General features: G+C 41.9%; 2 protein-coding genes across 3 annotated transcripts in view; both read right to left on the bottom strand.

The window, feature by feature from the left end:
- The window catches only part of gsk3ba (glycogen synthase kinase 3 beta, genome duplicate a), a 34,234-nt gene extending 21,293 nt beyond the window's left edge, over nt 1-12,941 (bottom strand). For both annotated transcript variants that reach the window (XM_053329048.1, XM_053329049.1), the window contains exon 1: nt 12,107-12,941. In XM_053329048.1, the coding sequence (XP_053185023.1) occupies nt 12,107-12,194 (88 nt within the window). In that variant the 5' untranslated portion in view covers nt 12,195-12,941. The remainder of the gene's footprint in view (nt 1-12,106) is intronic.
- A 3,170-nt stretch (nt 12,942-16,111) lies between these two features.
- Nucleotides 16,112-23,905, bottom strand: gpr156 (G protein-coupled receptor 156). Its single transcript, XM_053329031.1, has 9 exons — nt 23,769-23,905; nt 20,442-20,569; nt 20,209-20,344; nt 20,011-20,121; nt 19,628-19,753; nt 19,366-19,461; nt 18,828-19,064; nt 17,951-18,109; nt 16,112-17,410 (listed from the first exon to the last, which is right to left on the bottom strand). Exons 1-9 carry the CDS (start codon nt 23,883-23,885, stop codon nt 16,112-16,114), a joined length of 2,409 nt encoding a protein of 802 aa, XP_053185006.1. The 5' UTR covers nt 23,886-23,905.
- Nucleotides 23,906-25,534: the final 1,629 nt, after the last annotated feature.

Raw genomic sequence — 25,534 nt, 5'->3', positions numbered from 1 at the left:
GCCAAAAGACTCACTCAAAAGATCTTTGTGAAACTTGACTAATATCAGATAAGTTGCTGAAAAAAAGTTAGTAAAAAGCTAGAAGAAAGTGACAAAACACATTTTCAGGTCACAGTGGGCACAAAATACCACTGATGGGTGGATTAGTGCTGCTTAATAACCGTGGCTGTTCCTGATTATGGTGTTATTTAATATTAAACTCCATGCAGCACGTTGTGGTAGCAGGCCACCTCCACACAGAGGACACCAGCAGGCCACCGCGTCCTCTCCACATGAGGAGGAAGTGACCAGTTCATGGTGACTTCTGGAAAACTGCCATCCTGTGACTTGGTGTGTGTGATTAGCTTCATTAATCCTGCATGGATTGAATCATTTTAAACCCAAAAAGTCAACATGTTTGATTGAACAGGTTAAAGAGCTTTACTAGTTTTATCCATTTTTATACTCATTGGCTGACTGGCCTTATTTCCCAGCAGGGTTATTGATTCTGACGCAAATAGTGCCACACACACGTTCACACACACGTTCACACACGAGGAGAAGAACCATCACAACCTCTCCAGGGTCCAACCCAGACATGAATTAATAATTGTATATGTGTGTGTGTGTGTGTGTGTGTGTGTGTGTGTGTGTGTGTGTGTCTGTGTGTCTGTGTGTGTGTGTGTGTGTGTGTTCCTGCTCATGTATATTTTCGAATTGTTCTTTCTGCAGCTGTGTGTCCAGTGAGCGGTGCAGTTACTGAAGATGAGCTCACAATCAAAGGAATCGGGAATATGGAAGAGCAGGGGTCTGATAAAACTCTAAACTGTTGCTTTACGTCTATAAAGAGAAGCTGCAGATGGATTCTGTAGCAACAGAAATAGACTTTCAAAGCATGTGTGTGTGTGTGTGTGTGTGTATGAGAGAGAGAGGAGAGAGAGCGAGCGCAATACGAGTCTGCCTACATATTCCAGCAGGGCCATTTGTATGACGCCTCCACACTTCCTCAAACCGTGAGAATTGTCTGTGAACCAACACACACACACACACACACACACACACACACACATACACACACACACACACACACACACACACACACAGAGAGAGAGCTAGATCTCACAGTGGTGGAAATAAGGAATGCCGGAGTAATCAGAATGCAACTGAACTTTTGGAATTGCAAGTGAGTGACTGATGCGTGACACATAACCTTTTGCCTAAAAACTATTTTCATCAACCGTCAATCATCAAAAAGATTATTTCCATTGGATTTTTTTTTTTTAATTCCAGCGGAAAATTGTTGCAATCACAGACAATGACAAGTGAAGGATAATCTGCATATTGGCATGTGATATGAGGGTTGTTCCATAAAAACACATCATCCCTCTCTAAATGACGAGAAGTTCAAAATGTCCCTCAGCATCTTGATGGCTACTCTGTTAAATCACTACAGGGCATAACAGTGTAACTAGTGCAGCAAATGGCAGCGTGTGAATTCATGTATGTTTGCTGTATTAATCAGTAACAAAGTGACACAGGAGGGACTGCTGCTGGACCTGGAGGCCCGCAGGCGTCAATAGTCAATTCAGGTCACCAGAGTAGTTCAGGCCACAACTGAAAATGACTAACGTGTGTACAGAAAGAACAATCTCTACTGTCCAACAGGACCCGTGTTCAAAGCTGCCAGATTTGGTACTGATACCTAAACACGTAACCAATTTTCCTCAAATTAATGTGTTTGTCTAAATATGAACAAATAAAGACAACAACATGGTCATATTAGATTTTTTAGAGTTGCTATGGCAGATGTTTCAAACTATTGGAATTTGTCATTAGAGTGGAGCATCCTTATATCTCTCTTTTGATCTCCACCAACTCCTAAATTGTCCACGTCTTCAGCAGCCTGATGCTCTACTATGTAAGCTAGTCCAACTCGTTACATGGTATTCAGTGAGGTTTATCACATCTGGTTTTTTTGCAGAAAACAGTTGCATGCTATGGCTGGAAATAAGCTTGTTTGGCACTTGTGAGTGAACCTAAACAATTTGCTGCAGGCCAGAAAATCAAAACGATGAGCTGAAAGACACTAAAATGCTCCATATGAGAAAGGGGGAATCTCACCAAGGTATTTACTGCCACACAATACAGTACTGAGGGTCAATATCCTGCCTGTAAACAGTGTGTATGGAAGATATAACAGTGAGTATGCAAACAGTGGGTGCACTTCCTGCCCTAAAAATCTATGACGGACTCCACAAATACCAGATAAGGCACTCTCTTTGTGAAATTCTTCTCGTTCACTCCTTCACTAATACAATATTTGACCAAGTGACACAGCAGTTTGTATAATGGGGTCAAGAAGTTTGAGACCACTAGTCAAGATACTTCTATGTTGCATTTGAAAAGTTGAATCTTTGAAAAATGTACTTGAATTTGGTTTGTCCCCCTTTTTATATGGAGCTTTTTTCCTATCTTTATTCAAGAGTGCAGTCTTTCTATTTGACAGCGTGATTTATTGATTTCATGTTCAGATTTGGTAATTCGTTCCCTCAAACACTCACATCGCACTTCAACAGCCCCTGCTTGTACTTTGATTTGCTCTGTGTCTTCTAAAACTGTATGCTTCTATTCAGATATGCTGTTGCTTGCACAAATTTCCTGCTCCAGCTTCAGCTATTCTCCTCGCTACTTCTGTGCACTTGGCAAACGTCTGCACTCGGATTTTTCCTGCAACAACTGTGAAAATCCCCCAACCAGTAAAATTCCAGGTATACTGTTGACCAAGGAAATGATCCCTGCCTCTTTGTAGGCTCATTTACTGTTACCCCTTTTTTCACCGAGCTGGAGCCAGTGCTGGTTCGGAGCTAGTGCTCAGTTGGTGCTAATCCAAGCACCTCTTACGAAGCTGTTGCTTTAGCCCCGCCCCCAGTCCGCTGACATCGGTTCTTGCTTTAGACCAGCAAAGAGTTAGTGCTTGCTCTGGCTCCCGTTCTGAGGCTCGGGGCTGGAGCTTTGGTGGTGGAAAAGCAAAGAACCGGTGCTTAGTCAGGCTCTGGCTCCGAACCAGCTCCAGCTCCAGATTGGTGGAAAAGGGGTGTATATCACCTTCATGACTATGGAGTGAGAGTCTAGCAGATCACCAAAGTCAAGTACGTTTATTAGTTTAAATGGTGCTATTACCACCCTTGAATTAAATTGATAAAGTCATTATTGCGGTACAAGAATACATCCATGACAATATGCTTGGCTTGGAGGTGTTGTACATCATGTTAACACTGATGCTGTAACAACTAAATTGACGCAGCTGTGTTTTGGAGACTTTTCTTCTCTCTTCTAGTGTTCAGAAATTTATTTTATTTATTCCAATCTCAGTTAATGCTAGAGCGCAATTACTGGAAATTGAAAAACACATTTAGATACTCATAATTTGATGAAAAAATTATTTAATTGTAGATATACAGATATAATACCTGCAAGTGGAAATGTGTTCACCATTATTTACAATATGGGAAACCCAATTGCATTTTTAAAATATAGCTCATTGAAGTTGCTTTTGCTTCTACTGTCTTAATATATTAGCTGGTACTTTTCCCACTCTTAAACAATGACACGTAATGAAGACAGCTGATCAAACTGGCATGGATGTATTCTCATGCCAAAAATATGACTATCAATTTAATTTTAAAGACATAATAGCACCATAAAGATAATAAACTTGAGGCCCTGGACTTTGGCAGTCCATGTTGGCAAGTGATCCAGTAAACTACAGCAGAGTCATGATGATTCTCCTATAGCACACCAATGGGAAACTGGTGTTCTAGATAAAGTATCCACCTGTATCGGAAGCTCTAAGAAGTAAAGTGAATTTGCCCACAAGGAGGAAGGGATCATTTCATTGGTCAACACCGGGCTGGGCATTCTATTGGTTGGGGGATTTTGACAGTAGGTTTGAAGAAAAGAATAACAACATCTGAACATAAAATCAATAAATCATGCTGTCAACTTGAAAGCCCACACTGTTAAAAAAGGAAAAGAAAAAGCCCTATACAATGACAGCATGCACTTGAGCTGGTATGGACTCCACAAGTTTGTGCAAAACCTAATGACCCATGTCACCCCAGCATGATTTGACTATGTTACAAAGAGCTTCTTGTAATGCCACATAATGATTGGCTTTCTCAGGCTTCAAGTGCCCCACAAATCTTGTTCAATGGGCTTGAGGTCAGGCGACTGTAGTGGGAAGTCAATGACAGTCAGGACTCCCAGGTCTTCTTCAGTCTTCAAGTAGTTCTAGCAAAGGTGTGTTTATGGTCATACTCCTGAGAGCACAGCATGTCTCTGAAGAGTGGAGTGGTACCTCTTCTTGTTCAGGATGTAGTCAATTTGGAGCAGGTGTCCATCTCCAGAGTCGGAAAAAGACCCCAATACTTGAATAATCCAACCACTTTTCACTGTGGGTTCAATACACTGCTGTATCGTCCTCTGCCCTGTTCATCTCCTTACATACATCCTTCTGTTACTGCCATAAATCTCAGACTTGGATTCATCAGTAAATAGGACTGTTTTTCAATGCTGGCATTTCTTAGCCCACTTCAAGCATTTGGCCTTGATTCCCCTCCTGAGAAGTGGTTTAGAAACTGCTATTCACCCTCTGAGACCACAACAAGACAGCCTTCTTTTGAAAGTACTTTTGCTGATTAGAGTATTGCGTTCTTTATTTAGCAAATTCTGTATCTGTGACGAAGTTTCCTTTCCATCTGTCAGGGAACTAAGCTTGATGTATTGATCAACTGATGGTCTGGTCACTTTTGGTCTGCCTGATTGTTCAGATGCAATTGATCCAGTTTGTGCAAAGCGTTTTGGAACTCCACGCACTTCCCTTAATAAAAACCTTATTCAAGCATAGATCTTACACTGAGAAAGCTACTATTTGCTTAGAATAACGATTTAACTTCCTATACTTTTACTCGGTTCTAATGCCACGTTTCCCACTATCACAATGCGACTTAGCAAGCAATGATCTGTGGGAAACTTGAAGCACAGCCATATTTACAATAAGTGATGGGAGGCATACAACAAAGTCAAGAAGAATCAAGTTGGTAAATGCCACAAATGTGCTTATATTTGGTTGCTGACCGAGAAATTGTGCAGAATCTTAAATATTTGTCTTCATTTTACATGCTAACTTTTAAATGTTTCTAAATCCTCAATCTTTCAGATCATTTTGAGGTTCATAAGGAGAAGAATTTTAAGGTTTTCAATGTGGTCTCAAACTTCTCGACTCCATAATATGGTCACTCGTCAATAAGTATGTCAAAATAATTCAACATTATTGGTTTGACTGTGTGCAAAGAAACAATGTTAACTTATTGTCTTGGGACGCTAATCCGATAGGCCCTGTTAACAATGAGGGAAACAGGAACTCCAGGCAAAATACTCAGGACGGGAACTAATTTAATTTGTAAATATAGGACCAACCATCCATGCAATGGGAACATTTTTTCCATTTGAAACTAATGTATATGTACTTGAAATCAGAAACAACAGTAGAAATAAAGAAATAAAATGCTCAAGTCAAGTGATTACTCTGGTTTTCTAGGTAATAAAGTGGTAAAATGTTGCTGTGTTCATGTATCTAAGATAGTGACAGGTTGTAGTAATGACATTCTCCATGTATTTATGGCAAGATGAGAGATTATTTTTACAACATTGGTGTGATATCACTGCAAGTGAGTGTGAATCTACCAAAGTGTTCTTTCTGCCCAGAAAGTTGGCAAACAAATTCATGTGAGACATACAGAATAGTGCATTTATTAATAGTTTGGCCACTGACTATTGCTATTATTATAAATACAAGGATTGCAGAATGTAAAACAGGTTTCAGTAGTAGAGTGATATTTGTGAGGAAGGTATAGAGTCATTTGCTAAATTCCTCACCACCAAAACGGGGTGTACCACGAGCAAACATGCATGCATTGTGTGAATGTGTGCAGGTACATGAAAAGTCTCTGAACAATGTTGCAAGGCTGATAAGATAATTCACTACATTACTGGAACATCCAGTCACAGGAATGTAACCTCTGACACAGACATTTGGCCAAGCTGACTTTAAGATTGAGACGTGAAGGTATCAGAGAGTGAATTTGTGAAGAGGCTGGTGAATTTTCTCCATCTACCAGCCACAATGGTCAGTGGCACTCAATGGAGTTATTCTATAAATGACCTGTGAAGGGCAGCAAAACGACTTTACTGCATCTAGTCTGCCACAAATTTCCATCAGAAGAAGAAGAAGAAAGCCGAGAGCGCCTCTGATGGACTACTTTAACAGCAATGTGACGGCATCAACATTTTTTTAATTGGCGACTATCAAGGACCATGAAGTCACTACATGCCCCAAGGACATGATCTGCATTGTGTGTATGTGAGAGAGCAAATAAAAAAATAGATAACCATAAGTGAATAAATATTGAATTAAAACTTTTTAATAGGAAAAATGTATATTAGTTGTTCTGTTGTGGGTTTTTTTTAAAGCAAGCCAATTGTTACACAAAAGTCAATTATACACAAAAGTGCGATTACAAAATGGTGGCTGGCAGAAAATATAAGCTGCTGGTAGAATTTGAAAAAGTGAATTTGCCACACTGACTTTTGCCCAGACACGATGGGGGTGAATAGATTTTAGATATCAGCTGCCTGCAGAGCTCAAGCGGCACCTTTTTGTTTAATTCAGAATCAAAGAGTATAATTGGGTAATTTTGCTCCTATCTTCACTTGCAAAATGTGAGAGAGGGACAGAAAGGAAAGGGGAAGAAAGGGGAGAGGAGAGAGAGAGAGAGAGAGAGAGAGAGAGAGAGAGAGAGAGAGAGAGAGAGAGAGAGAGAGAGAGAGAGAGAGAGAGAGAGAGAGAGAGAGAGAGAGAGAGAGAGAGAGAGAGAGCTACAGCTTTGAAATGCTAAACAAGCCGCTCATTGTTCTTGGCCAGCTGCCTCACCCCAAAAAACAAAAACCTAAGAGAGAGCTCTAATGTGGGTGTGTGAATGTATGTTGCGTACGTACGTGTGTTTCCGTCTGCCTGTGTAGGAGGGGTAAGAGTAATCTCCTAGGGATCATATACACCTACAGCTGCTTGAGATCATCATGGTGGGGGTCAGGGCAACGGTAAGCGACATAGGAAGAGAGGAAGAGAAACCACGCCTACAGTAGATAAGATTCCTAGAAGGTGACATGGTGTTGTGTGAATGCACCACAATCACAACAAGACTGACACTATGAAACACACACCTCTGAATAACAAACCTGGTCCATTTGCATTCATTGAGCATCTCCTTTTTTATATACGATTTTGTGGTAACTTGAATTAGAAAACACTACTTTTTAACGAGTTAGTTCATTTGAGATGTAACAATCGGTTGGTTAATATTAGGCTTTACACGATCAGGATTTCTGGGGCCGATCACCGATCAGTGAGTTTAAATAAACCTATCCGATCACCTCTTCTTCGTCAGCCGATCTCACAAATTGCATAAAATGCTAAATATCGGCTGATCCGATATAGCCGATCAGATCGGTGTACAGCCTAGTTAATATAGTGGCTGATTATCAGAAAATGTTTTAAATAAAATCTTAAATTAGCCAATTTCTTTACATGATGGTAAGCTGATTGTTTTCGGGTTTGGGACTGTTGGTCAGATAAACTGACGCTTTCTCCTCACGCTCTAGTTTATTTAACTACGCAGTTATTTATTAAATCGAGAAAATGAGTGGCAGATAATTTCAAAATACTGTACAATATACTTCAACATAGATGAAACAGTATTTATGAGGGTGTGACTGTTAATATCTCCAAGCTGTATTTAGACCCAACTAAGGGAGAGTGATATGGTGTCATATGGAAATGGAAAGTATGGATACCCTGGTCAAGCAGAATCCCACACATACTCATCTCATCCAAAACCAACAAATACAGTCCAAAAATGTTATTATTTAGGTGTAATTCAACTTTTAAGACAAGGGGAGGACAACATTTAAGATACAGTGCTTCACAGAGCTGTTATCTAGTCTCATATTTAGGGACCGAGTCGAAAGGCAAGAGGGTGAGGACTCCAGAGGAGTCCTGCCCTTGCCTGGAGGGCCATTTTTTTGTCTTATCAAGACCTACAAATCACGCGCTGATACCCCTGACCTAAATCCAACAGGAAGTGCACAATTTGCCTTTTAAATGTATGATTTTAGACGATTTTTCAGGCTTTTCAAAATATATACATTATTCCTGCATACTTTCAGCTATAGACTCCATTCAAACGTCAAAATGTAGCCACAAGTCTCATCTATAGATGTGTGTAAATTGGTCTGGCTATGTTTTATACTTTTTGATCTGCGGACCCACATGTGCACCTTGTTCCTCTCCCCTTCAATCCTAAATCTCCATGCTGTCTGTGCATGCTCTGTTGGTCATGCTGTCCAGTCGTTAACTACCATGGCAACGACTGTATGTGTGTGTGCAGCTGGCTCATTGGTGCTCTGCAGTCATCCAGATTCATTTGTGGTCTTAGTGTGCCACCCAGTGGAGAAAGCTTGTAATGATTCATGATACCTGATAAGGAAAAAGTGCTTCAGTTTTCTGTTTTCTGTGTGTGTGTGTGTGTGTAATGTATATCTACTTATTGCAGTGTCCGATAAAAGCCCGGGTCTGAAGGCATCTAAACCAACGTGCGCAATGGCGCGAGGTCCTGCCCGACGCTGCTGGCAGCTTTAATTCATTACTGATATTATATGCAGGGGTTGCCTCCTCCAGTTCTACAGCGCAGCTTATATTCGAGTCGTCAAGCTTTTCCTGAGTGCATCTGTATCCAAAAGCTCAGTGGATCTGTTGCAGCCAGCATGGCATACAATCACAGCAGCTATCACACCAACTCCTGAAGCCTGTTCTACGCAAGACCAAAGAAGACGTCTTAGCATGAAAACAGCAGTTTGTGTTAAAACATGTTACTTCACCAGTTCACTGCAGAGCTTCCGGGAACAGCTCCAGTTCGCTGCATGAATGAGAACTGGTAAACTTGTTCCACCATGGTACCACATTTACTTCAATGAAAGTTGCTCACAAATGCCGCAGAAGATTTTTCAGGCTTCTGCATTTTTGAGCCCATGCAGCATCCTGCTCTGGATGAGTCATAAAATTGGTTATTGATATGGCTCTTGGTGTTACTGTGACACTCAGAGACGTGTTATTACCGTTTTAAGAACGGTTTCTTTTGCAATGACTGTGTATGGGAACATGTCCAATGGGCCACAGGGCGTCATGTAACATGTAATTCTATCTGTGGCCACTACAACAAAATTGCATCGCAGTCCAGCACTGTTATTGATGGCTCCGTTCACCTCTGGTGGTGTTGCCCTCCATTACACATCCAAAGGCCAAAACCACCACCAGAAGTTTCACCAAAGACCGTTTCCTACAGTAGTAACACCCATGATGCAACTGGGTCTACATTCATCCCGTTTCTGCCAACAACCAATTTTAGCAATTGCCTGAAAACCTACTCATACTGTGGTATCGAATACAATATTCTAACTATTACGATATTTGTGTCATAAGTTTTTTTTTCCCAATTAGAAAAAGAGATGTTTGAATCAACAGCCATGATTTGAAGTAGGATATGTGGGAATTGTTCATAGGCTCTCTTATCTCTAACATGACTTCAGCAAGCGCTTGAGCATATGGAAAACACAGAGGGGAATCTGTCAACTGTTGCATTCCGAATCACATACTTGTACTATTACTTCTAGTACATACTGTAGCTGCCTTTACAAAGTACATACTGTTGCATGCTGTAATTGGGACATACTACTTCATCTGTCATTGCGGCTTTTGTTGTTGCACTGGCTCCTCTCATAGCACTGTCAATGTGCTGTCATTGGTCTGTGCTCTTAGCAGCTCATGTGCCAGATCTTCCACTGTGCAGAGGATGGTGGGTCAGAATAGACAGAAAAGCACTGTGGCTTGCCAAATGTGTAAGAATGTAGTAGGACATCCTGATACTTTAGGCATACTGCATTTAATATACTACGTATTGGAATATACTGGCACACTTAATAGTATTGTGTTAAGGGTATCTGAACGCATCAAGTGTCAGTGTCAGCATATCAACTTTTTGAACACCATCAGCTGTCAAAATGATAAAAAGTAGGACAACAAAGCCAGCTTTTAAATCATCAGTATTCTCCTTTAAGTTCGAGCTGAACCAACTTCTTGTCCTCGGTTACTTCCTGTCATCTCCAGTGTTAGGTATAGCTGGAGATCATTTCAGAAATACTAAATATATGAATGGTTCATTACAAGCAATATCTGAGCAATCAAAAACTCTACAGTGCTGAACATCACTTGCTTGCAGAAATCAAATTATTTAACACCCAATTACTTGGTCACCTACAAGCATTCAATGACTTGTAATAATGCACTGGCTTACCAGATGAGGCTCTCAGGGAATAAAATATTCTCAGCTTGAGAAACCTCTAGTGTAAAACTCATGCAATGTTAAGTCCAAAAGGTCGACTAGGCATTTGCTGCTTATTCAAAAAGCTTATGTCTGCACAACAATTAGGCCAAAGTCCTCCGGTTGTACTTTTGTCCGACTTATTGACTCTCACCAGATTTCATAAATCGTGTTTTCCTTTGAACAGCAACATAATCATGAACAATCGGCACTGACAGGAACGCACCAATGCTTTGACACCCATATCTGGGGCAAGAGATGTATTGGATTTGGGATGCATCACATTGTGTACGTGTATGCTTGTGTGTTCTAGGCTACCCAGTGGTTTCCAGTGCCAAGCCCCAGAGGAGAGCCTCGACCTCAGGCCTCACCCTGCTGACACACATCATCAGCACGTCATGGCCCTGAGGCATCATCAACATTCCTAAACAGCCACATTTCCTCTTATATCCTATCAAATATATGGCTAGATATGCAAGATAAGAAAGGGTGTAGCTAGATTTAATAGTTAGTTAATAGTCATTAATAATATAGATATAAGTTAAAAATGTATTTAATTTCACTAAGCTGGAGCAGTTAATAAACTAAAATGTGTGTCATGCAGCCTTTTACAGTATGAGGACATAAATTGAAGCTATATTAGCTCAAGATAAACTCCCATGATATACAGTGTCATATTACCACATCATTAACACATGAAATGATTGTCCAGTTCTAATAGGAATCAGCAATCTATTACATACACATTGGTATAACGCTGCCAGACAATTTGGCATAAAGCAGGCAGTGGAAAGGTGAATGGGTGCAACATGGCTTGAAATAAAATTATGAGTAATGTGAATTTGGTGGTTACGATTAGATATGTAATTCACAAGTGTGCATGGATCTCGCCAGCCTCCCTTGTTCGGCAGGTAGGCCCAGTGAGTCGCATATGGCTTCATCTCTGCAGCCAGTCTATAACCAGCCTCCGGCACGGTGCCACTGTGGTTTCATCAACAGGATACTGTGTGTCACTCTCTCTCCAGCCGTCGCGACGTCTGATCTCGACATGCCCCATAAACTATAAGATCAGTAACCCCCCCCACCCTCCTCTGTCGGATCACGTCAGTTTCGCCCCTTTAAACTATGGGCTCACCTTCCGTTTTGACAGTTGCGTAATACACCGTATTACGCCCTATCGTTTTAACTCTATTAGGCATACGGCTGGGTGCTATGTGGTAATACCGCTTTGAGATCTAATCTACAAATGGACAATAATCGGGCCGGATCTGCGGTATAAGGAGAGGGCTTGGTTTGTGACCTGGGCCGGTTCCAGCCCCTACCTTCCTCTGGCCCGGCCCGGCCCTGCCCGGCGCGGCCTGCTAACCCCGGCCAGGCTGACCGGCCCCGGGGCGGCGCATCAGAGCTCAGCGGTGTGCGCTTACACACCGAGGCGAGCAGTGCGTGTGTGTGCCAGTCTCAGTCAGTGACACGGTTATATGACAGGGCTAGGCTAATCGGCAGCTAACGTCATGCTCGCCTGACACATTTTCAAGCTGGTTAGTGAAGAGACATAAGCGAGGATGTGCAGCCCTCACCGGGCCTGCTGCATGCAGAGAGGGGAGGCTAGAACAGAAATGCAGGGATGTACTTACTGCTGACTTTCATGCTGCCAAAAGCTGAGGGCTGCGGCACTGGTTTGCAGCTCTCTGCGAAGGATGTGGTCCTGGGCCGACCCGACATGATCCAATCCCTTTGATTCTTGGACTCTCGTAGATTTGTGACTCTCTACACGGCAGGGCTGGTCGGTTCTCCAAACCTTCTCATCCAAAAAGGATGACAGTAAATGAATAACACTATAATTCACTAGGGGGGGAGGCAGACAGAAAGCAACCCCTTTATCCCACAATCCTTCACACTAGTTCGTCTCACCTAATAAACTACCCTTTTCTTTCCCACAAGCGGTCAATCAGAGCATCATTTCTTCTGTATATTCCTCGTTTTCTTTCAGTGGGCCTCTGAAGACACGTCTCCGACTAAAATAGTCATGAATCTGGCCTCTCCCTGTGGGCCCCCCGATTAAAAAACCAATTGCAATTTCTTTCTGGATGTGAACTGAATTTCACAAAGACGAAGAAGGGTGAGATCAGGTGTTCAGACAGCGGATCCGGTGCGGATCACGGGCAAATGCGGCGTTTTCTTGGAGATTCAGGACGCATGCAGTTTCTCTTCATATCCCGATGTGGAGGCTCAGTGATCCGACTGCCATGGCGGCTCCCTCGCTATACGCTAGCCTACAGACCGTCCGACGGAAAATCTGCCTTCTTCTGCGACTTCAGCGTCTCTGCGGTGAATCCAGATCCGCCCTCACCGCCGTCAAATTTCGGTGTTTTGACCGAGGCCCTGGGGCGATGAGCTCTTCAGAAAATGATGATCTTAAGGTACAGAGTGCGACGATACTGAATTTCTTTTTTTTATTCCTTCCCCATAGGTTTCAGGCTCGCTGTCTTTGTCGCTACGCACGATAGCTACGCCATTTTCGTAAAAGGTTATCGGGATGCATCCGCTGTGAGGGAAGGAGGTACACGCTGCTGACGTAACCCGAGACGGGGAATAGCAAAACTGTGAACGCGCAAAAGGTGAATCTGGGGTGGCCGAATGGACCAATCACGGTGGGTATCCTTTAGAAATGGGCGTTGACCTCGTTCCGTTAGACCAATGAGAAGATATCTCTTGAACACCACATGGCACAATTCGCTTGGCACCGCCTACACGACTTCAAAGACTTTTTTTCCACGCCGCTACGGGAACAATGGGCGGATCTGCTCCCGGGATTGATGACTTTGTCGGCCAATGAAGCTCCAAAATCAGACTGTCAGTACAAACGGACCCAGCTGTCACAGAGAGCACCGGTGGTCATGCAGCACTGTTGCTATGTCAGCCTGTCTTCTTATTTTCCTCTCATACCTATTTATGCACGCGGCCCCGGGCACATCCATTTAATTTGTGTCATAATGCTCAAGAATTATAATATGCATATGTGCGTGGCTGCCTTGTCACCAGTGCTCTTTATTCAGTCAAGGCATCCTTTATAACGGGAATGTGAGGTTGTGACTAATTAATGGTAAATACTGCATATCTATTTTTCTCTTCCTGTTCTTTCCCAAACCACCATATTACCACTCCCTCTGCACTATTCTCCTATATTTTTGTAGTCTAAATATTGATGAGTGTGTATAGATAGATAGATCAACACAAACACTATTCTTATTTGTGACCTTTTTACTAATCTATGAAATATTAGTAAATGAGTTATTAACCATTAATAGATCCACTGCACACATATCCAACAAACACACTATTTGCTCCTGTTTGAGTAACATTTGCTCAAAACTATAGTGCTCAGTTGTTAAAGGCAATTACTGAGCTAAAACTGAAACTATATAATATACAGTATGTGGTTTGTTTTTAACGATTCACATTTTCAGAAGGAACCAATGGATTTGAGGCTACAGTTACATAAAGGGCAGGGAAGTCCACTCATTAGAAAGTGGTTAAATTTAGCTATGTTCCTCTGGTACCTAAAAACACTTGAAGTGAGGTATCCAAGATCAAATCAAATAAGAAATGTAGTGGATGCGAATTCACCGTCTAATGTCACTATAAGACTTTTCTAAGTATCATGTTATTTGAAGAAAGAAAGGTCCTCTGTGTGTGTGTGTGTGTGTGTGTGTGTGTGTGTGTGTGTGTGTGTGTGTGTGTGTGTGTGCGTGCGTGCGTGCGTGTGTGCGATTTATTCACAGCTATTTTTATTCCACAACTTATTAACATGTCACATCTTAAACAGAGAAGGCCCCTCATTTTAGTTTGGCAGGAACATCTTTCGTCCGGCACAACAATGCTGGTAGTGTGGCTTTTGTGTAGTTTGTATGACCTCTGTTATGCTCTATATCAAAGGGAATTTCTCCCAGGCTTCTTCAGTGGTTCATACACAGATGGAAGAGCAGTAGTGGCTCAAAAACAGGCAGCAGAGCAGAAGTAATGCAAGACACTGTATTCCCTTCATAGCAACACTTCCTACGGCAAACACACTTTCCCATTGGTGAAAGGAAAAAATGCAGAGAGACAGAGAGGAGATGGTGGAAGGGAGTGAGACAGGCAGGGCAGATAGGAAAGAGAAATATAAAACTATATATCAATAAATATCATGGAAAATTCCAGAAAAACCTAATTTTTTCAGATCATTATTTTGGTCATCTTTAACCCTGAGAAGATTTTGCTTTTACCATTTAAAGGCACAAGAAGGCTAGGTTTGGTATTAACCACCAAGTCAATGCTGGATAACCAACAAAGCAAAGTGAGTGAAAGTCCCAGGGCCCCAGTCCTTGGGGGGCCCTTAATGTCTGTGTACCCATACTGTGTGGTTCATTGATTCATTTGTTTTGTGGATGACCAAAGCACAATTAAATACTGAAATGGGAAAGATCTTAAGGTGGTCTCTGCATTTATATCATATTTTGACACTTTATGGACAGGCCTTTTTAACAGCTTTAATATTTCAGTTAATATTATGTGTGCATGTTGTTATACAGTCAATAGGGTAGTCCAACATAGAAACACCCTCTGGTTTCTGCTCTCTCTTGCATTAAGTCAGCTTTCTGTCTAGCTGTTCATGCCTTGGTGGCTCCTCTTCAGAAGATGCAGAGTGAACATGATGTGTTGTGGAGATGCTTTTGAAAGAAAACAAACGAGGGCTTGAGGGTCAACATTTCTCTTTTTCTCTCACACACGACTGTTACTGTTGTGCAATAAATATTCTTGATGAGTCAGGATAATAATACTGAGAACATATGTAAGTGTAGAAATGTGAAAGCAGAGATCTGTCTGCACCATGCTGACAGTGTGGGCGTGGTGTCCCATAAACCAGCTGTACATAGGAAGCATACACAGTCTATACATAGACTGTATAGACTGTGAGGGGGGGTTATATGGTACATTATAAAGCAAAAATCGGATAAAACAGCATAGCAACATTTTAAGGAATGTGTATGTCAATGTAAAAAGAAGACAAAGTAGTTCTGTACATCAAAACATCTACAAATAAATATTTAAATAAATATTTGCACATTTTTACTGTTGAGTGAAAGCCTTTTTACTTTCCATTCTGCGTCTGTCTTGCATTTATTGCCTGAATTTATTTCAGTCCTCATTGTCATGTCAGTTACTACTGTATAAATTATGCTTCATTAACCTTTAGCCCATAAAACGCCCTCAAAATAGATCCACTAATTAAAATAATGTATAAATGCCATCTGCAATATACTGTATGTGTTTTTCATAACATCAGACTTTTGGAATGTAAGGGTTTTCCTCTGACAGAAAAAAGATCTAATGCCACAATAATATGAAAAAACTAAACAACACTGTGTTCTTTTGAGCTACAAATGTTTTCATAAATCAGTCTCATGAGAAAAATAACAATTCCTTCCCACAGTGGACAACTCAAGAATACCAACCCCGTTTCAGTCAAGTCATAGATGCACATTAGCTTTATTTTTATGAGCTCCTTGCCTTGTCTTATCGTCAAAGCTAGTTGTGTCAGTTTCTCAGGGAATGTATTCAAGTGATGGAAATAGATGAGCTTGTAAAGTGCAGGGTGTTCATACAAAGGTGGGTTTGATGTCGTCTTTGAACACCACAGGGTGTGGGGAGCGGTAGGGGCTGTAGCCTTCGTAATCGCTGTCCGAGGAATCTGAGGAAGTGTCTGAGGACAGGAGTGAGCCCCGCTGCAGGCAGGAGTCACAGTAAGGTCGATGGTAGTAACAGTAGTCTGTTGAGCTGCTAGAGTCTGAGTCCCAGTACCCACAGGAGTCTCTTAAGCGTTGAAGGTGCTGCTCATTTTCACCACCCGCTTCCACATCAGGTGTGTGACCATGATGCGCGCGTGGTAAGACTGAACATCTGTGAGACCTAGAAACACACCTTGGACATTTTCTTATCACTTCTTGCCCCTCTGCCTCCTCATCCTCTTCCTCTTCCTCCACCTCAAGGTCGGTGCTGAGAACCTGGAGTATGGTACCATCCGGAGTGACTCCCTCAGGACGCTTGCCTTTACTCTTGTTCCTCATCCTCCCACAAACAACAGCCTCTGAACCTGTGTAGAAACAAGGCGGGGCCAAACCTCTTCTGGGGGAGTGGAAGGGCGGTCGACGTTTCCTCATCACATAAGGGGAGATGCTGGGGTATCGGAAGACTACAGGTGGGTGAGGGGAGCGTGGTGTCCGCAGGGAGAGTGGGGAAAGTGTGGAAGCTTCTGTAAATTTTAGCTGAGAAGGTGTCCTGGCTGTCTGACTGGGAGCTTTGAGTGCAGTTTCAATGATTGTGTCTACATTCAGTTCTTGGAGAATCTCCTGCAACTGCTCGCTGCTGACAAAACCAGCCAGCCTGGCATTGGTTCCCAGCGGGGATGTTAGGCTGCTGTAATTGCTGAAGGATTGTAAGGGAGTAACAAAATCAGCGGTTTCCTCTGCTGTCCTGAGTAAGCCAGGGGACTGGAGGGACGCAGGTTTTTTGAAATCCTCTACTCTTTTAGACTCAGCAGAGGAAGTCCTGTGATTTTCACCTGCATCAGGAAGAGGAGATGAGGCAGCAGTGGAGGCGGTGGAGCTCGGAGCAGGAGCAGAAGACGGTAGAGCATTAGACGATGATGACACAGCCACAGCAAAGAGGCGAGGGGAGAGATGGGGGGGTGAGATTCTGGATTTTGCATCTTTCTGAGGTAGAGAAGAAGATGGGCTCTCAGACTGTAGCTCTGTGGTCTGGGTAGAGGAGGAGTTAAGGTTTGTGGCAGAGGAGTCCATATCCTGATCTGTGGCTGGCTGGCTGGCTGACATGAGACGCAGAAGTTTATCTTTGGCGTTGTTCACCTGCTCTTGTAGACTGTCGATCACTGCGTTCTTCTGTGAGTTATAACAAGAAACACAAGTTGAAAAAGAAAGTATTTTTTCTTTTTAGAAAAATGTAAGTTAAAAAAAAAATCTACTGCCTTTGGATGGTTTTTAAATCAACACAGACGGTGCCGTCAAGCTCTAGTGCGGTCAAGTTATTTTTTACTCCATCTAACTTACATTCTTCTCAGTCAATTTCCAGTGAAAGCTATTTGCAATGTGATGGTTAACTGCATGTCTCAGCTGACAAAAAGGAGAGATTATTACAACCATTTCCCTCTGCTGACTTTGATTGAAAAGGCAATTTTAAGTCAGATGATATTAATTGTATCTTAAAATCAGTATTATCAGAAGATGTTTGTTTTTGTTTTTTTGTTTTTTTAAACCAAGAATAATGTTAAGGAGAGCCGTGACTTGGATCAGTGACACTAAATTAAAACAAAAATATACCTGTAGCATGAAACAATGAGAAAGATCTAGGTTCTTAAGAACTATATATTTTTTATTTTCGTGTTGAATGGCTGATATAATCCTAAAAGAGTGATTCAGTACCTCATTAAGGAGTTTTTTCATGGAGTTGTTCTCCCCCAGCAGGTAGTAGATCTCATCTTGGCTGTACACAGAGGCCTGGCTCTTGCTGGGGCTGCTGAAATACTTGGCCATCTGATTTGGGTTGTTCTGATCTTCTTCAAACTGCTGCCACTGGGTCAGCTGCATGTTGGTCATTGTGAGGAGTGAACATGTATATGATACTGTAACTTTCAGCTATAGAGACAATACACACACACATCATACATTTTCCCAGGATGATTTGACATGAGATCTTTTGACCAGGTGTGTTTGAGCGTATTGCTCACCATTAAAATATTTCCTTTCTTTCCTTGAGAGGCATTCCTTTACTGTAACATAAACCCACTGCCAGACAGTCATAAACCTGTTTGCAACAGCCTACGTAGATTTGACTCATAAACACTTGCTGTGTGAGTCACACTCCACTGATAGACATGGCAAACTGGCACGCATATGGAAAAGGGAGGTGTGGGCACCACAGTCACTCACAGAATTGACTTGTTTTGTCAAAACAAAAAGAGAAAATGACACAAGCATTTGCCATTCATCTGTCTGTCTCATACATGTGTCAATGTCTATGTTTCTGTCTGTCTGATTGACTGACTATGATTGTTTCCAAACATAGCATTCTATGACTGGATAGTTACATAGTAGACATTATATAGTTATATTAGATATCCTAAACAATAAAATCCCCCTCCCTGCTGGGTTCTGCCTTAGATATACTGCAAAAGCATTGTCATCACCAGCATTCTGCACATTCCCCCAAAACTTGCAATAGAGGCTTTTGAGAGAAAATAGATATGTTTTTTTGTCTTGTTTGTCAAGACTTTGATTAATCTTAAGGTGTTTTCATTACCTGAGGCACAAACAGCATGCAGTTGGTAGCCAGTGTGCAGATTAAAATGGATCCAGCCACAATGCTGTAGACCAGGTTGGGCCAAGACTGAAGGAAGATGGACACAGGGACGGCCACAGCCGAGGAGAGGGTGACCAAACTGACAGCTGTTATTATGGTGGGAGACTGGTTGACTGGAGGATGGCTGACGTTGCTGGTTAGCCCAGCCAGGTATGTCCCATAGAGAAGAAGACAACCCTAAAGACAGGTGCAGAGACAAAGTTAAGATAAGGGACAACGTTGAATTCTCACTGGAAAGGTCCTGTAATAATACAATCTATTATATGATATGAAGTAACTCCACTTTCCCCACAGGGACTCTCAGGTTTGTTATCTATACATTGGAACAAAGTAATTTGCATCAACATTACTGATGTAAGTAAATTAATACTGTCATCATAACAATGAAGGAAGTGAAAATCAAAATCCTATTCAAGCTGACTTCCTACCTGACTTCCTATTCAAATAATTGAATTTAAATGGAACAGAGATTAATCACCTTTTGAACAGCTATAATAATAACCCATAGATCCCAGTATACAGATGAGCAGGAGTCCAGCTGGGACAATGAGTAGGAAACATCTTTTTCTATGACCTAGATCAAGGAAAAAACATACACAATCAAATCCAATTATATTTGTCTATGTCACTAACATGTTTATTGCATTACATAATAAATCACATTACATTTTGAGGTTGAAATTTAAACATTCAGAAGAAAGACTATTTGTTAGCAATGCAAAATCAGAATGAAATTATACCTTGATGAAAGCACTGACAGATCGTGAACACCTGGTGGGGTCTGTGAGGTTCCAGGCAGTGAGAATCAGCAAGTCCACCACAATCAAAAGAGCCACCATGCCCATCAGCTGGATGTCTCGGATGATCTGAGACACAAAGTAAAATTGCCAATCACATCCCTGTCATATTGACTCATTTCATCCATACAGCAGTTTCAACCATGGAATCCAATCGAATCTAGTCAGATACCAGTAGGTCTCTTTTCAGAGTGATACCTACACATCAATACACCTCCCGAAAACCCAAGAAGGGTGCACCTAATGAATCCTGGATAACATAAAATAAACATAATACAAGATTGTAGAAGCTGGAAACAGCCATGAAAGCGGAGGAGCATGCCTACCACTCTCTTGTCAGGAACTCGCTGGGTAAACACTCTGTACAGTCGCCATGTCTTCCCCAAAATAGGGCCAAACACCAAGGTACTGCCGAGACAAAGAGTCCACACCCGAGCCTGTAGTAGAGAAAAGCACAATAGTATTATCCAACACTGATTTATCCAAAAGTATAATGGAGTATTGAGGTGGACTGATGTGCTTACTTGGAGTACAGCTGTAGATGCTGCACCTTGTGGGTGTGTTCGTTCGTCAATTGCAAATAGGAAGCCACTGCTGTAGGTCAGGACACTCCCAAAGAGAGTCAGGACATTCAGGTTGGGACTGGACATCTTTACGATCCTGATAATACCACACATGCATACATACAGACAATGAATCAATACATTTCTGTGCTTGTCTCTGTGTGTTTATATGTATAAATCACTTTGGACCTAACCTGTTGTTTTTAAATCGCAGTGTGAAGAGGAGAAAGCAGAAGGCCAGCAGGATGCCACAGGAGAGTAGTGTCCACACCACAGCACTTAGCACTGGGGAGAGGGAACGCCTTGGGAGCTCCACAGCCATCTGCACACATATGCACATGCAAACCTCTTGAAATTGCATCTACAATATTAGAGCTGTAGCTTGTTTACATATGCATGATTTGTTCATTATTTTGTGTGTATTCTAAATCCTGACTTGTGTGAGCAATAAACATAAAATACAAAAGAAGAACACAGGATTTGTCTGAGTAAGCAACATTTTATTAAAACAAACGGAGCAAAAACATCAAATTTTGCTGACTTCATCTGAAAAAGAAGAACATAAAATAACTGAAAGCATTCAAAATGGAAGAGATGAAAAAAAATGTTTAGATGTTGACAGGCAAGATGATGAGAGGGGCTGAGTTGACACCACCATGATTACGTCGGGGGCTAAAGTAGGGAAAAAGTCTTTCACTGAATGAGTATCCGGTGAATGAGTAGATATGAGAAGCAGTGTCCACATTGTAGAAAGAAACCTGCCCCGACTCTAGATCCACATACACCCCGACTCTCTGGGGTATCTCAACCAGTGGCACACATATAGGAGTGCTGCTGAGGACCCAGTAGGTCTTGTCCTTTCTAAGCCCCAAGCTCCAGTAGCCTCCTTCAGGTTTTAGTATGTTCCCTCCTTTTCTGTTGGCAGATTCAAGTCCAACTCCAATGTCCCACTCAGTCTTCCCTTTCACCTGGACCTCATAGTAGAACCTGCCAGAGGAAAAACCCTCCTTTCCCAAAACACTAATACCGGGGTAAAACCTCTCTGGGTTGTTGGATAAGCTCAACGCTATATTGCCATGATGGACCTGTTTTTTGTCTTCTGATAGGACCAGTTTGGGATGAGCTGTATCGGGGTCCAGCGTCACATCCACAGCATACTGCCGAGCCCTCTGAAAATCTGTCTCACACAGCCTTGTCACCTCAGCCTTTACTGTCTCCTCCAGCTGACATGCTACTCTCCTGACTGCTCTCCTCACGGTGCCCACATAAACAGCACTTTCTACGCTGACATCAGACCAGTCTTTAGTGGCTGTCAGTGTGGAGAAAGCTGGAAAGCTCTGGAGGAGATATAAGTCATCTTCGGTGCGTGAGAGCTGCTCTAGCTCAGTGCTTCTACACCTCAGCTCATCAACCTCCTGCTCCAGTTCCACCATGAGCCCACTGGCCCTGCTTTCAACTTGCCTCTGCTTTGCACCAATCCCCTCCACCACCTCAGTTTGGCCTCTTTGAATGGATTGAAGCAGTTTGGCAAAGACCTGTAAACTCTCCTCAATCTCTATTTCAGTGTTCCCCCTGCTGAGCTGTATGGTTTGTTTGATTTCACTGATTTTCTGCAGTCGGTCATGGATCATTTTTTCCACCTCTGCATGTATCCTTTCAATTTGAGCTCTCTTGTATCTGCTTTCACCCTCGATAGAAACAGTGTGATGAGCCTTGTGGTCTTTCTTAATGCAGATCTGACACACATAAACCTGGTCAGTGTTACAGAACCTGTCCAGGAGTTTGTCATGCTTCTGACACACTCTGTCTTGCATGTTCATCATGGGGTTGACCAGATGGTGCTTCTTGAAGGTGCCTAGAACATGATGGGGCTCCAGGTGCGTCTCACAGAATGAGGCCAGACAGTCCAGGCAGGACTTAAGGGCTTTGACCCTTTTCCCAATGCACACATCACATGAAACGTCTCCTTTATGGCCTGAGAATTTGCCCACAGTACTGGTTTCAGTTTCATCTGTCTTTTCCACTGACTTCTTGAACTGAGAAGCCAACTCTGATATGAAGGTGTTAACTTTAAGTTCAGGCCTCCTGTAGAACCTTTCCTTGCACATGGGGCACTGCGACAGATTAGCACACTGCCAATAACCTTGTATACAATCCCTGCAGAAGTTGTGCCCACAAGGAGTGGAGACCGGTTGGTTGAACAAATCCAGACATATGGGGCAAAGAAGCTGCTCCTCAGACAGCACACTGCCAGCAGTAGCCATATCTGGGAACACATCCAGAAAGAAAAGCAGGTGGGTTTTTATTGAATAAGTTGGCTCCAGTCCTTGTATTTTTTCTCTCCACTACACTATTAGGCTTAGAAACAGTTGTGCCTAGTGGGCTGTCTATGTCCATGAATAGTAACAAATGCATGGTGTCACATTTCATCAAAGGATAGTTCATTTGAATTGAATGGTTTTCTTATCAGCTGACTGATTTTAACATGCAATAATGAAGGAAGATTGTTAAGATATTACAATAAAATAACATAAAAGTGAACATTAAAACACAAATCATGTGAGATCAACAATTACAATAACAAAGCAAACACAGCTCAGCTCACTGTTCCCTTCCCCTTGAGGGAAGATGGTATCTGTACTCTGAGAGCACTGCATGCATATATCAATGTCATGAAGGAAGTTAAAGCAACAACTCACCTCACTTCTTTAAGTAGTTGTGGAGCCAAAATGAGTCTGAAAGACAGCGTGGGTGTTCCCTCATGCACTGCCTGTACTACTTTTGTTTCTATTTAGAAAGTCATATTAGACTTTCTTGTGCCCGCCTCATGTTGCTGGGCTCTTCTCACTCTTCTCTTAAAGGGACAGGTGGCAGTGATGATACTAAACATAGCTTCTCGAGTCCATTCCTATTACCCTTCCTGATCTGACTTCTCAAGCGGTAAATAACACCTTTCTAGTGTGTTCTCCTTAGATATATTTTGTTTGGGTTGATGCTTTTGGTGATGTAAGACAGAAATTCCTGAAGTTTAAGGCCATGACTCCAAATTAACCAAGCACTGAGGACAGGCAGACAAACACTTTTACCAATAACTTTTAACTAAGTTAAAAAGTATAAAATCAATAAATAAAATAAAGTGATTTTAAAACTTTAATTATATTGCATGGGATGTAGTTTTGTGTCATCAATTTAAAAAATAATTTTGAATGAATCTTTTTTTTTTTTTTTTTTTACAAGCATATAATAATAGACTACACATTCAAGTATGTGAAGTATGGCCATATGTAAGCTATACGTTCACCCTTCAACCTTTTAAAGTTGCCAAAAATATTCTGTTGGTCAGTCATGGTGTATGTCATTAAGCTTAATCTGCTGACATGTGTGCAAGCATGAGCCTGTATATATGTCAGCACTGTGTGTGTGACAGATCAGCAGCATTCACATTATATATAGGAAGACTATATTTCTGTTCATGCTATTGTTGGATTTCAGTATGCAAGTGCTTGCATGTATGTGATTACCATGCTGAGACTGCATAGTCTTTGCAGGATGTTGATGCCCTCCTGCCTGTTGACTCCCGAGTGGATGAAGCAGAGTGGGGAATCACACTGTGAGCTGCAGTTCTGCTCAGGCTCCATGATTGACCCCGGTCTGTCCACTTTCACACACACATCCTGAGGAGCAAATGAGATAAGATAAGGTAAACTTTTATTGATCCCACAGTGGGAAAAATTCACCGCTACAGCAGCTAAAAAACATATGTATAACACAACAATAACATCTAAATTAAAATTTTAAAAAAAGGACCTTAAAGTGCAAATTATAGTGCAGCATTGTACAGTCTGACAGCAGTGGGAATGAAGGACCTGCGAAGGAGCCTCACAGTCTGATGCAGAGGGTGGGAGGTGTTGTCTATGATGGTGGACAGTTTGGCCAAAACCTGCCTCTCTCCCACCAATGTTTATGGAGTCCAGATATGATGTCATTTGAATAAAGAAAATAACCTACAGCCATTCAAATGCACTTGAATCCTTTATTCTCAGTTTAGTCTTAACATTTCCACTGTACCTTTATACTTCAATATTTTGATCACACACTGAACTCACAAGGCAGTGCAGCCCAGGGTAGCATCTTTTGAGTTAAGTTCAGCATCTTCTGGTCTGAAATTCACTAAATAGCTGTAAGACTTGTATCCACCACTGTGTGGTGCTCTCACAACTGATGAGAGCATCGGTTTAATTTTGAAATCCACTGACCAAAAGGAAAAAACCCTTTTACCAGTAGCACAAATAAAAACAGACTCTGTTATAATGAAATTAAGATTAAAACAAAAATGCCCAAATAATAATAATTTTTGAGAACTTGTCCTGTTTCCTTAACAGCCACTACCATGACATAATTAGAGGTGCCAACACAGGATCACACTCTACACACACATCTGTGCAATAGGCGAAAGACAGTACAAGATGAGAGAAAATGTTTCAATAGTGATACACTCTACTAAAGCTATCATTTCAGCTTCACTGTGGACCACATAATCTGCAGTCAGCCTGGTTATATTTAAGGCATCCTAGACAGAAGATATAAACTTTGGAAAGTATCACCAAACAACAGTTTGTCACTCTTGCCACAGGCATTTTTATGAGGCTACCCATGCTGCACTGACATGTTACAGATTTAATTATGCACCATGGTATCGCCTGATACTTTGAGTTGTAACTAGTTCAGACTGAGAGTCTGGTCACAGAAAACGCTGCAGTGACTCAGCTACATGTTGCTTAGACGATGCAAGTCTGCTTGTATCAATACAATTTTGTAGACAGGTGAGTGTTTATGTGAACAGTGTAATATTAGGCATCGCATGTCTCATCATTGTCTGTACAATGACTACAATACCTGAGGGGCTCAGGGATAGTTGGATTATGGTTCGACCAAAAAAGGCTTTGTATTAAAAAAATTACTGGAATGGTTCCTTGGAGAGAAAATATACAATAAGTTTAGAGATAAAGCTATTCAATTTGAAAGGTTTTAAAGGTGTAAATTAAGCCCAAAGTGACCTATTTCCAAAAAATAATGGTGTCAACAGAACAATGAAGCCCTCTGAGCCAGTATATCTGGGAAATGTCTGGAGTTCCTGTTCATGTCCTGTCGTCACTTTCCAAGTTTAGATCACAGTTCTGCTGCTTCCCGCAGGAAAAGCCGGCAGAGAGAGGCATTTCCGTCAGTTTTTCAAAACTCCTGGCTACATAGGTTTAGGACTAGCAGAAAACCCGCCACCCTGCTGAGG

The sequence above is a fragment of the Scomber japonicus genome, chromosome 11, assembly GCF_027409825.1.
Source record: "Scomber japonicus isolate fScoJap1 chromosome 11, fScoJap1.pri, whole genome shotgun sequence".
NCBI lineage: Eukaryota > Metazoa > Chordata > Actinopteri > Scombriformes > Scombridae > Scomber > Scomber japonicus.
This window is presented reverse-complemented; position numbering and strand designations above follow the sequence as displayed.

What these genes read in the sequence shown, in the direction of transcription:
- gpr156 (XM_053329031.1), bottom strand. Translation starts at nt 23,885, where the DNA reads ATGGAGCCTGAGCAGAACTGCAGCTCACAGTGTGATTCCCCACTCTGC. An exon ending in GACTATGCAGTCTCAGCATG is followed by an intron (nt 20,570 to 23,768) that starts GTAATCACATAC and finishes ATATGTGTGCAG; the next exon opens with ATGGCTGTGGAGCTCCCAAG. An exon ending in GCATGCTGTTTGTGCCTCAG is followed by an intron (nt 18,110 to 18,827) that starts GTAATGAAAACA and finishes ACCAACATGCAG; the next exon opens with CTGACCCAGTGGCAGCAGTT.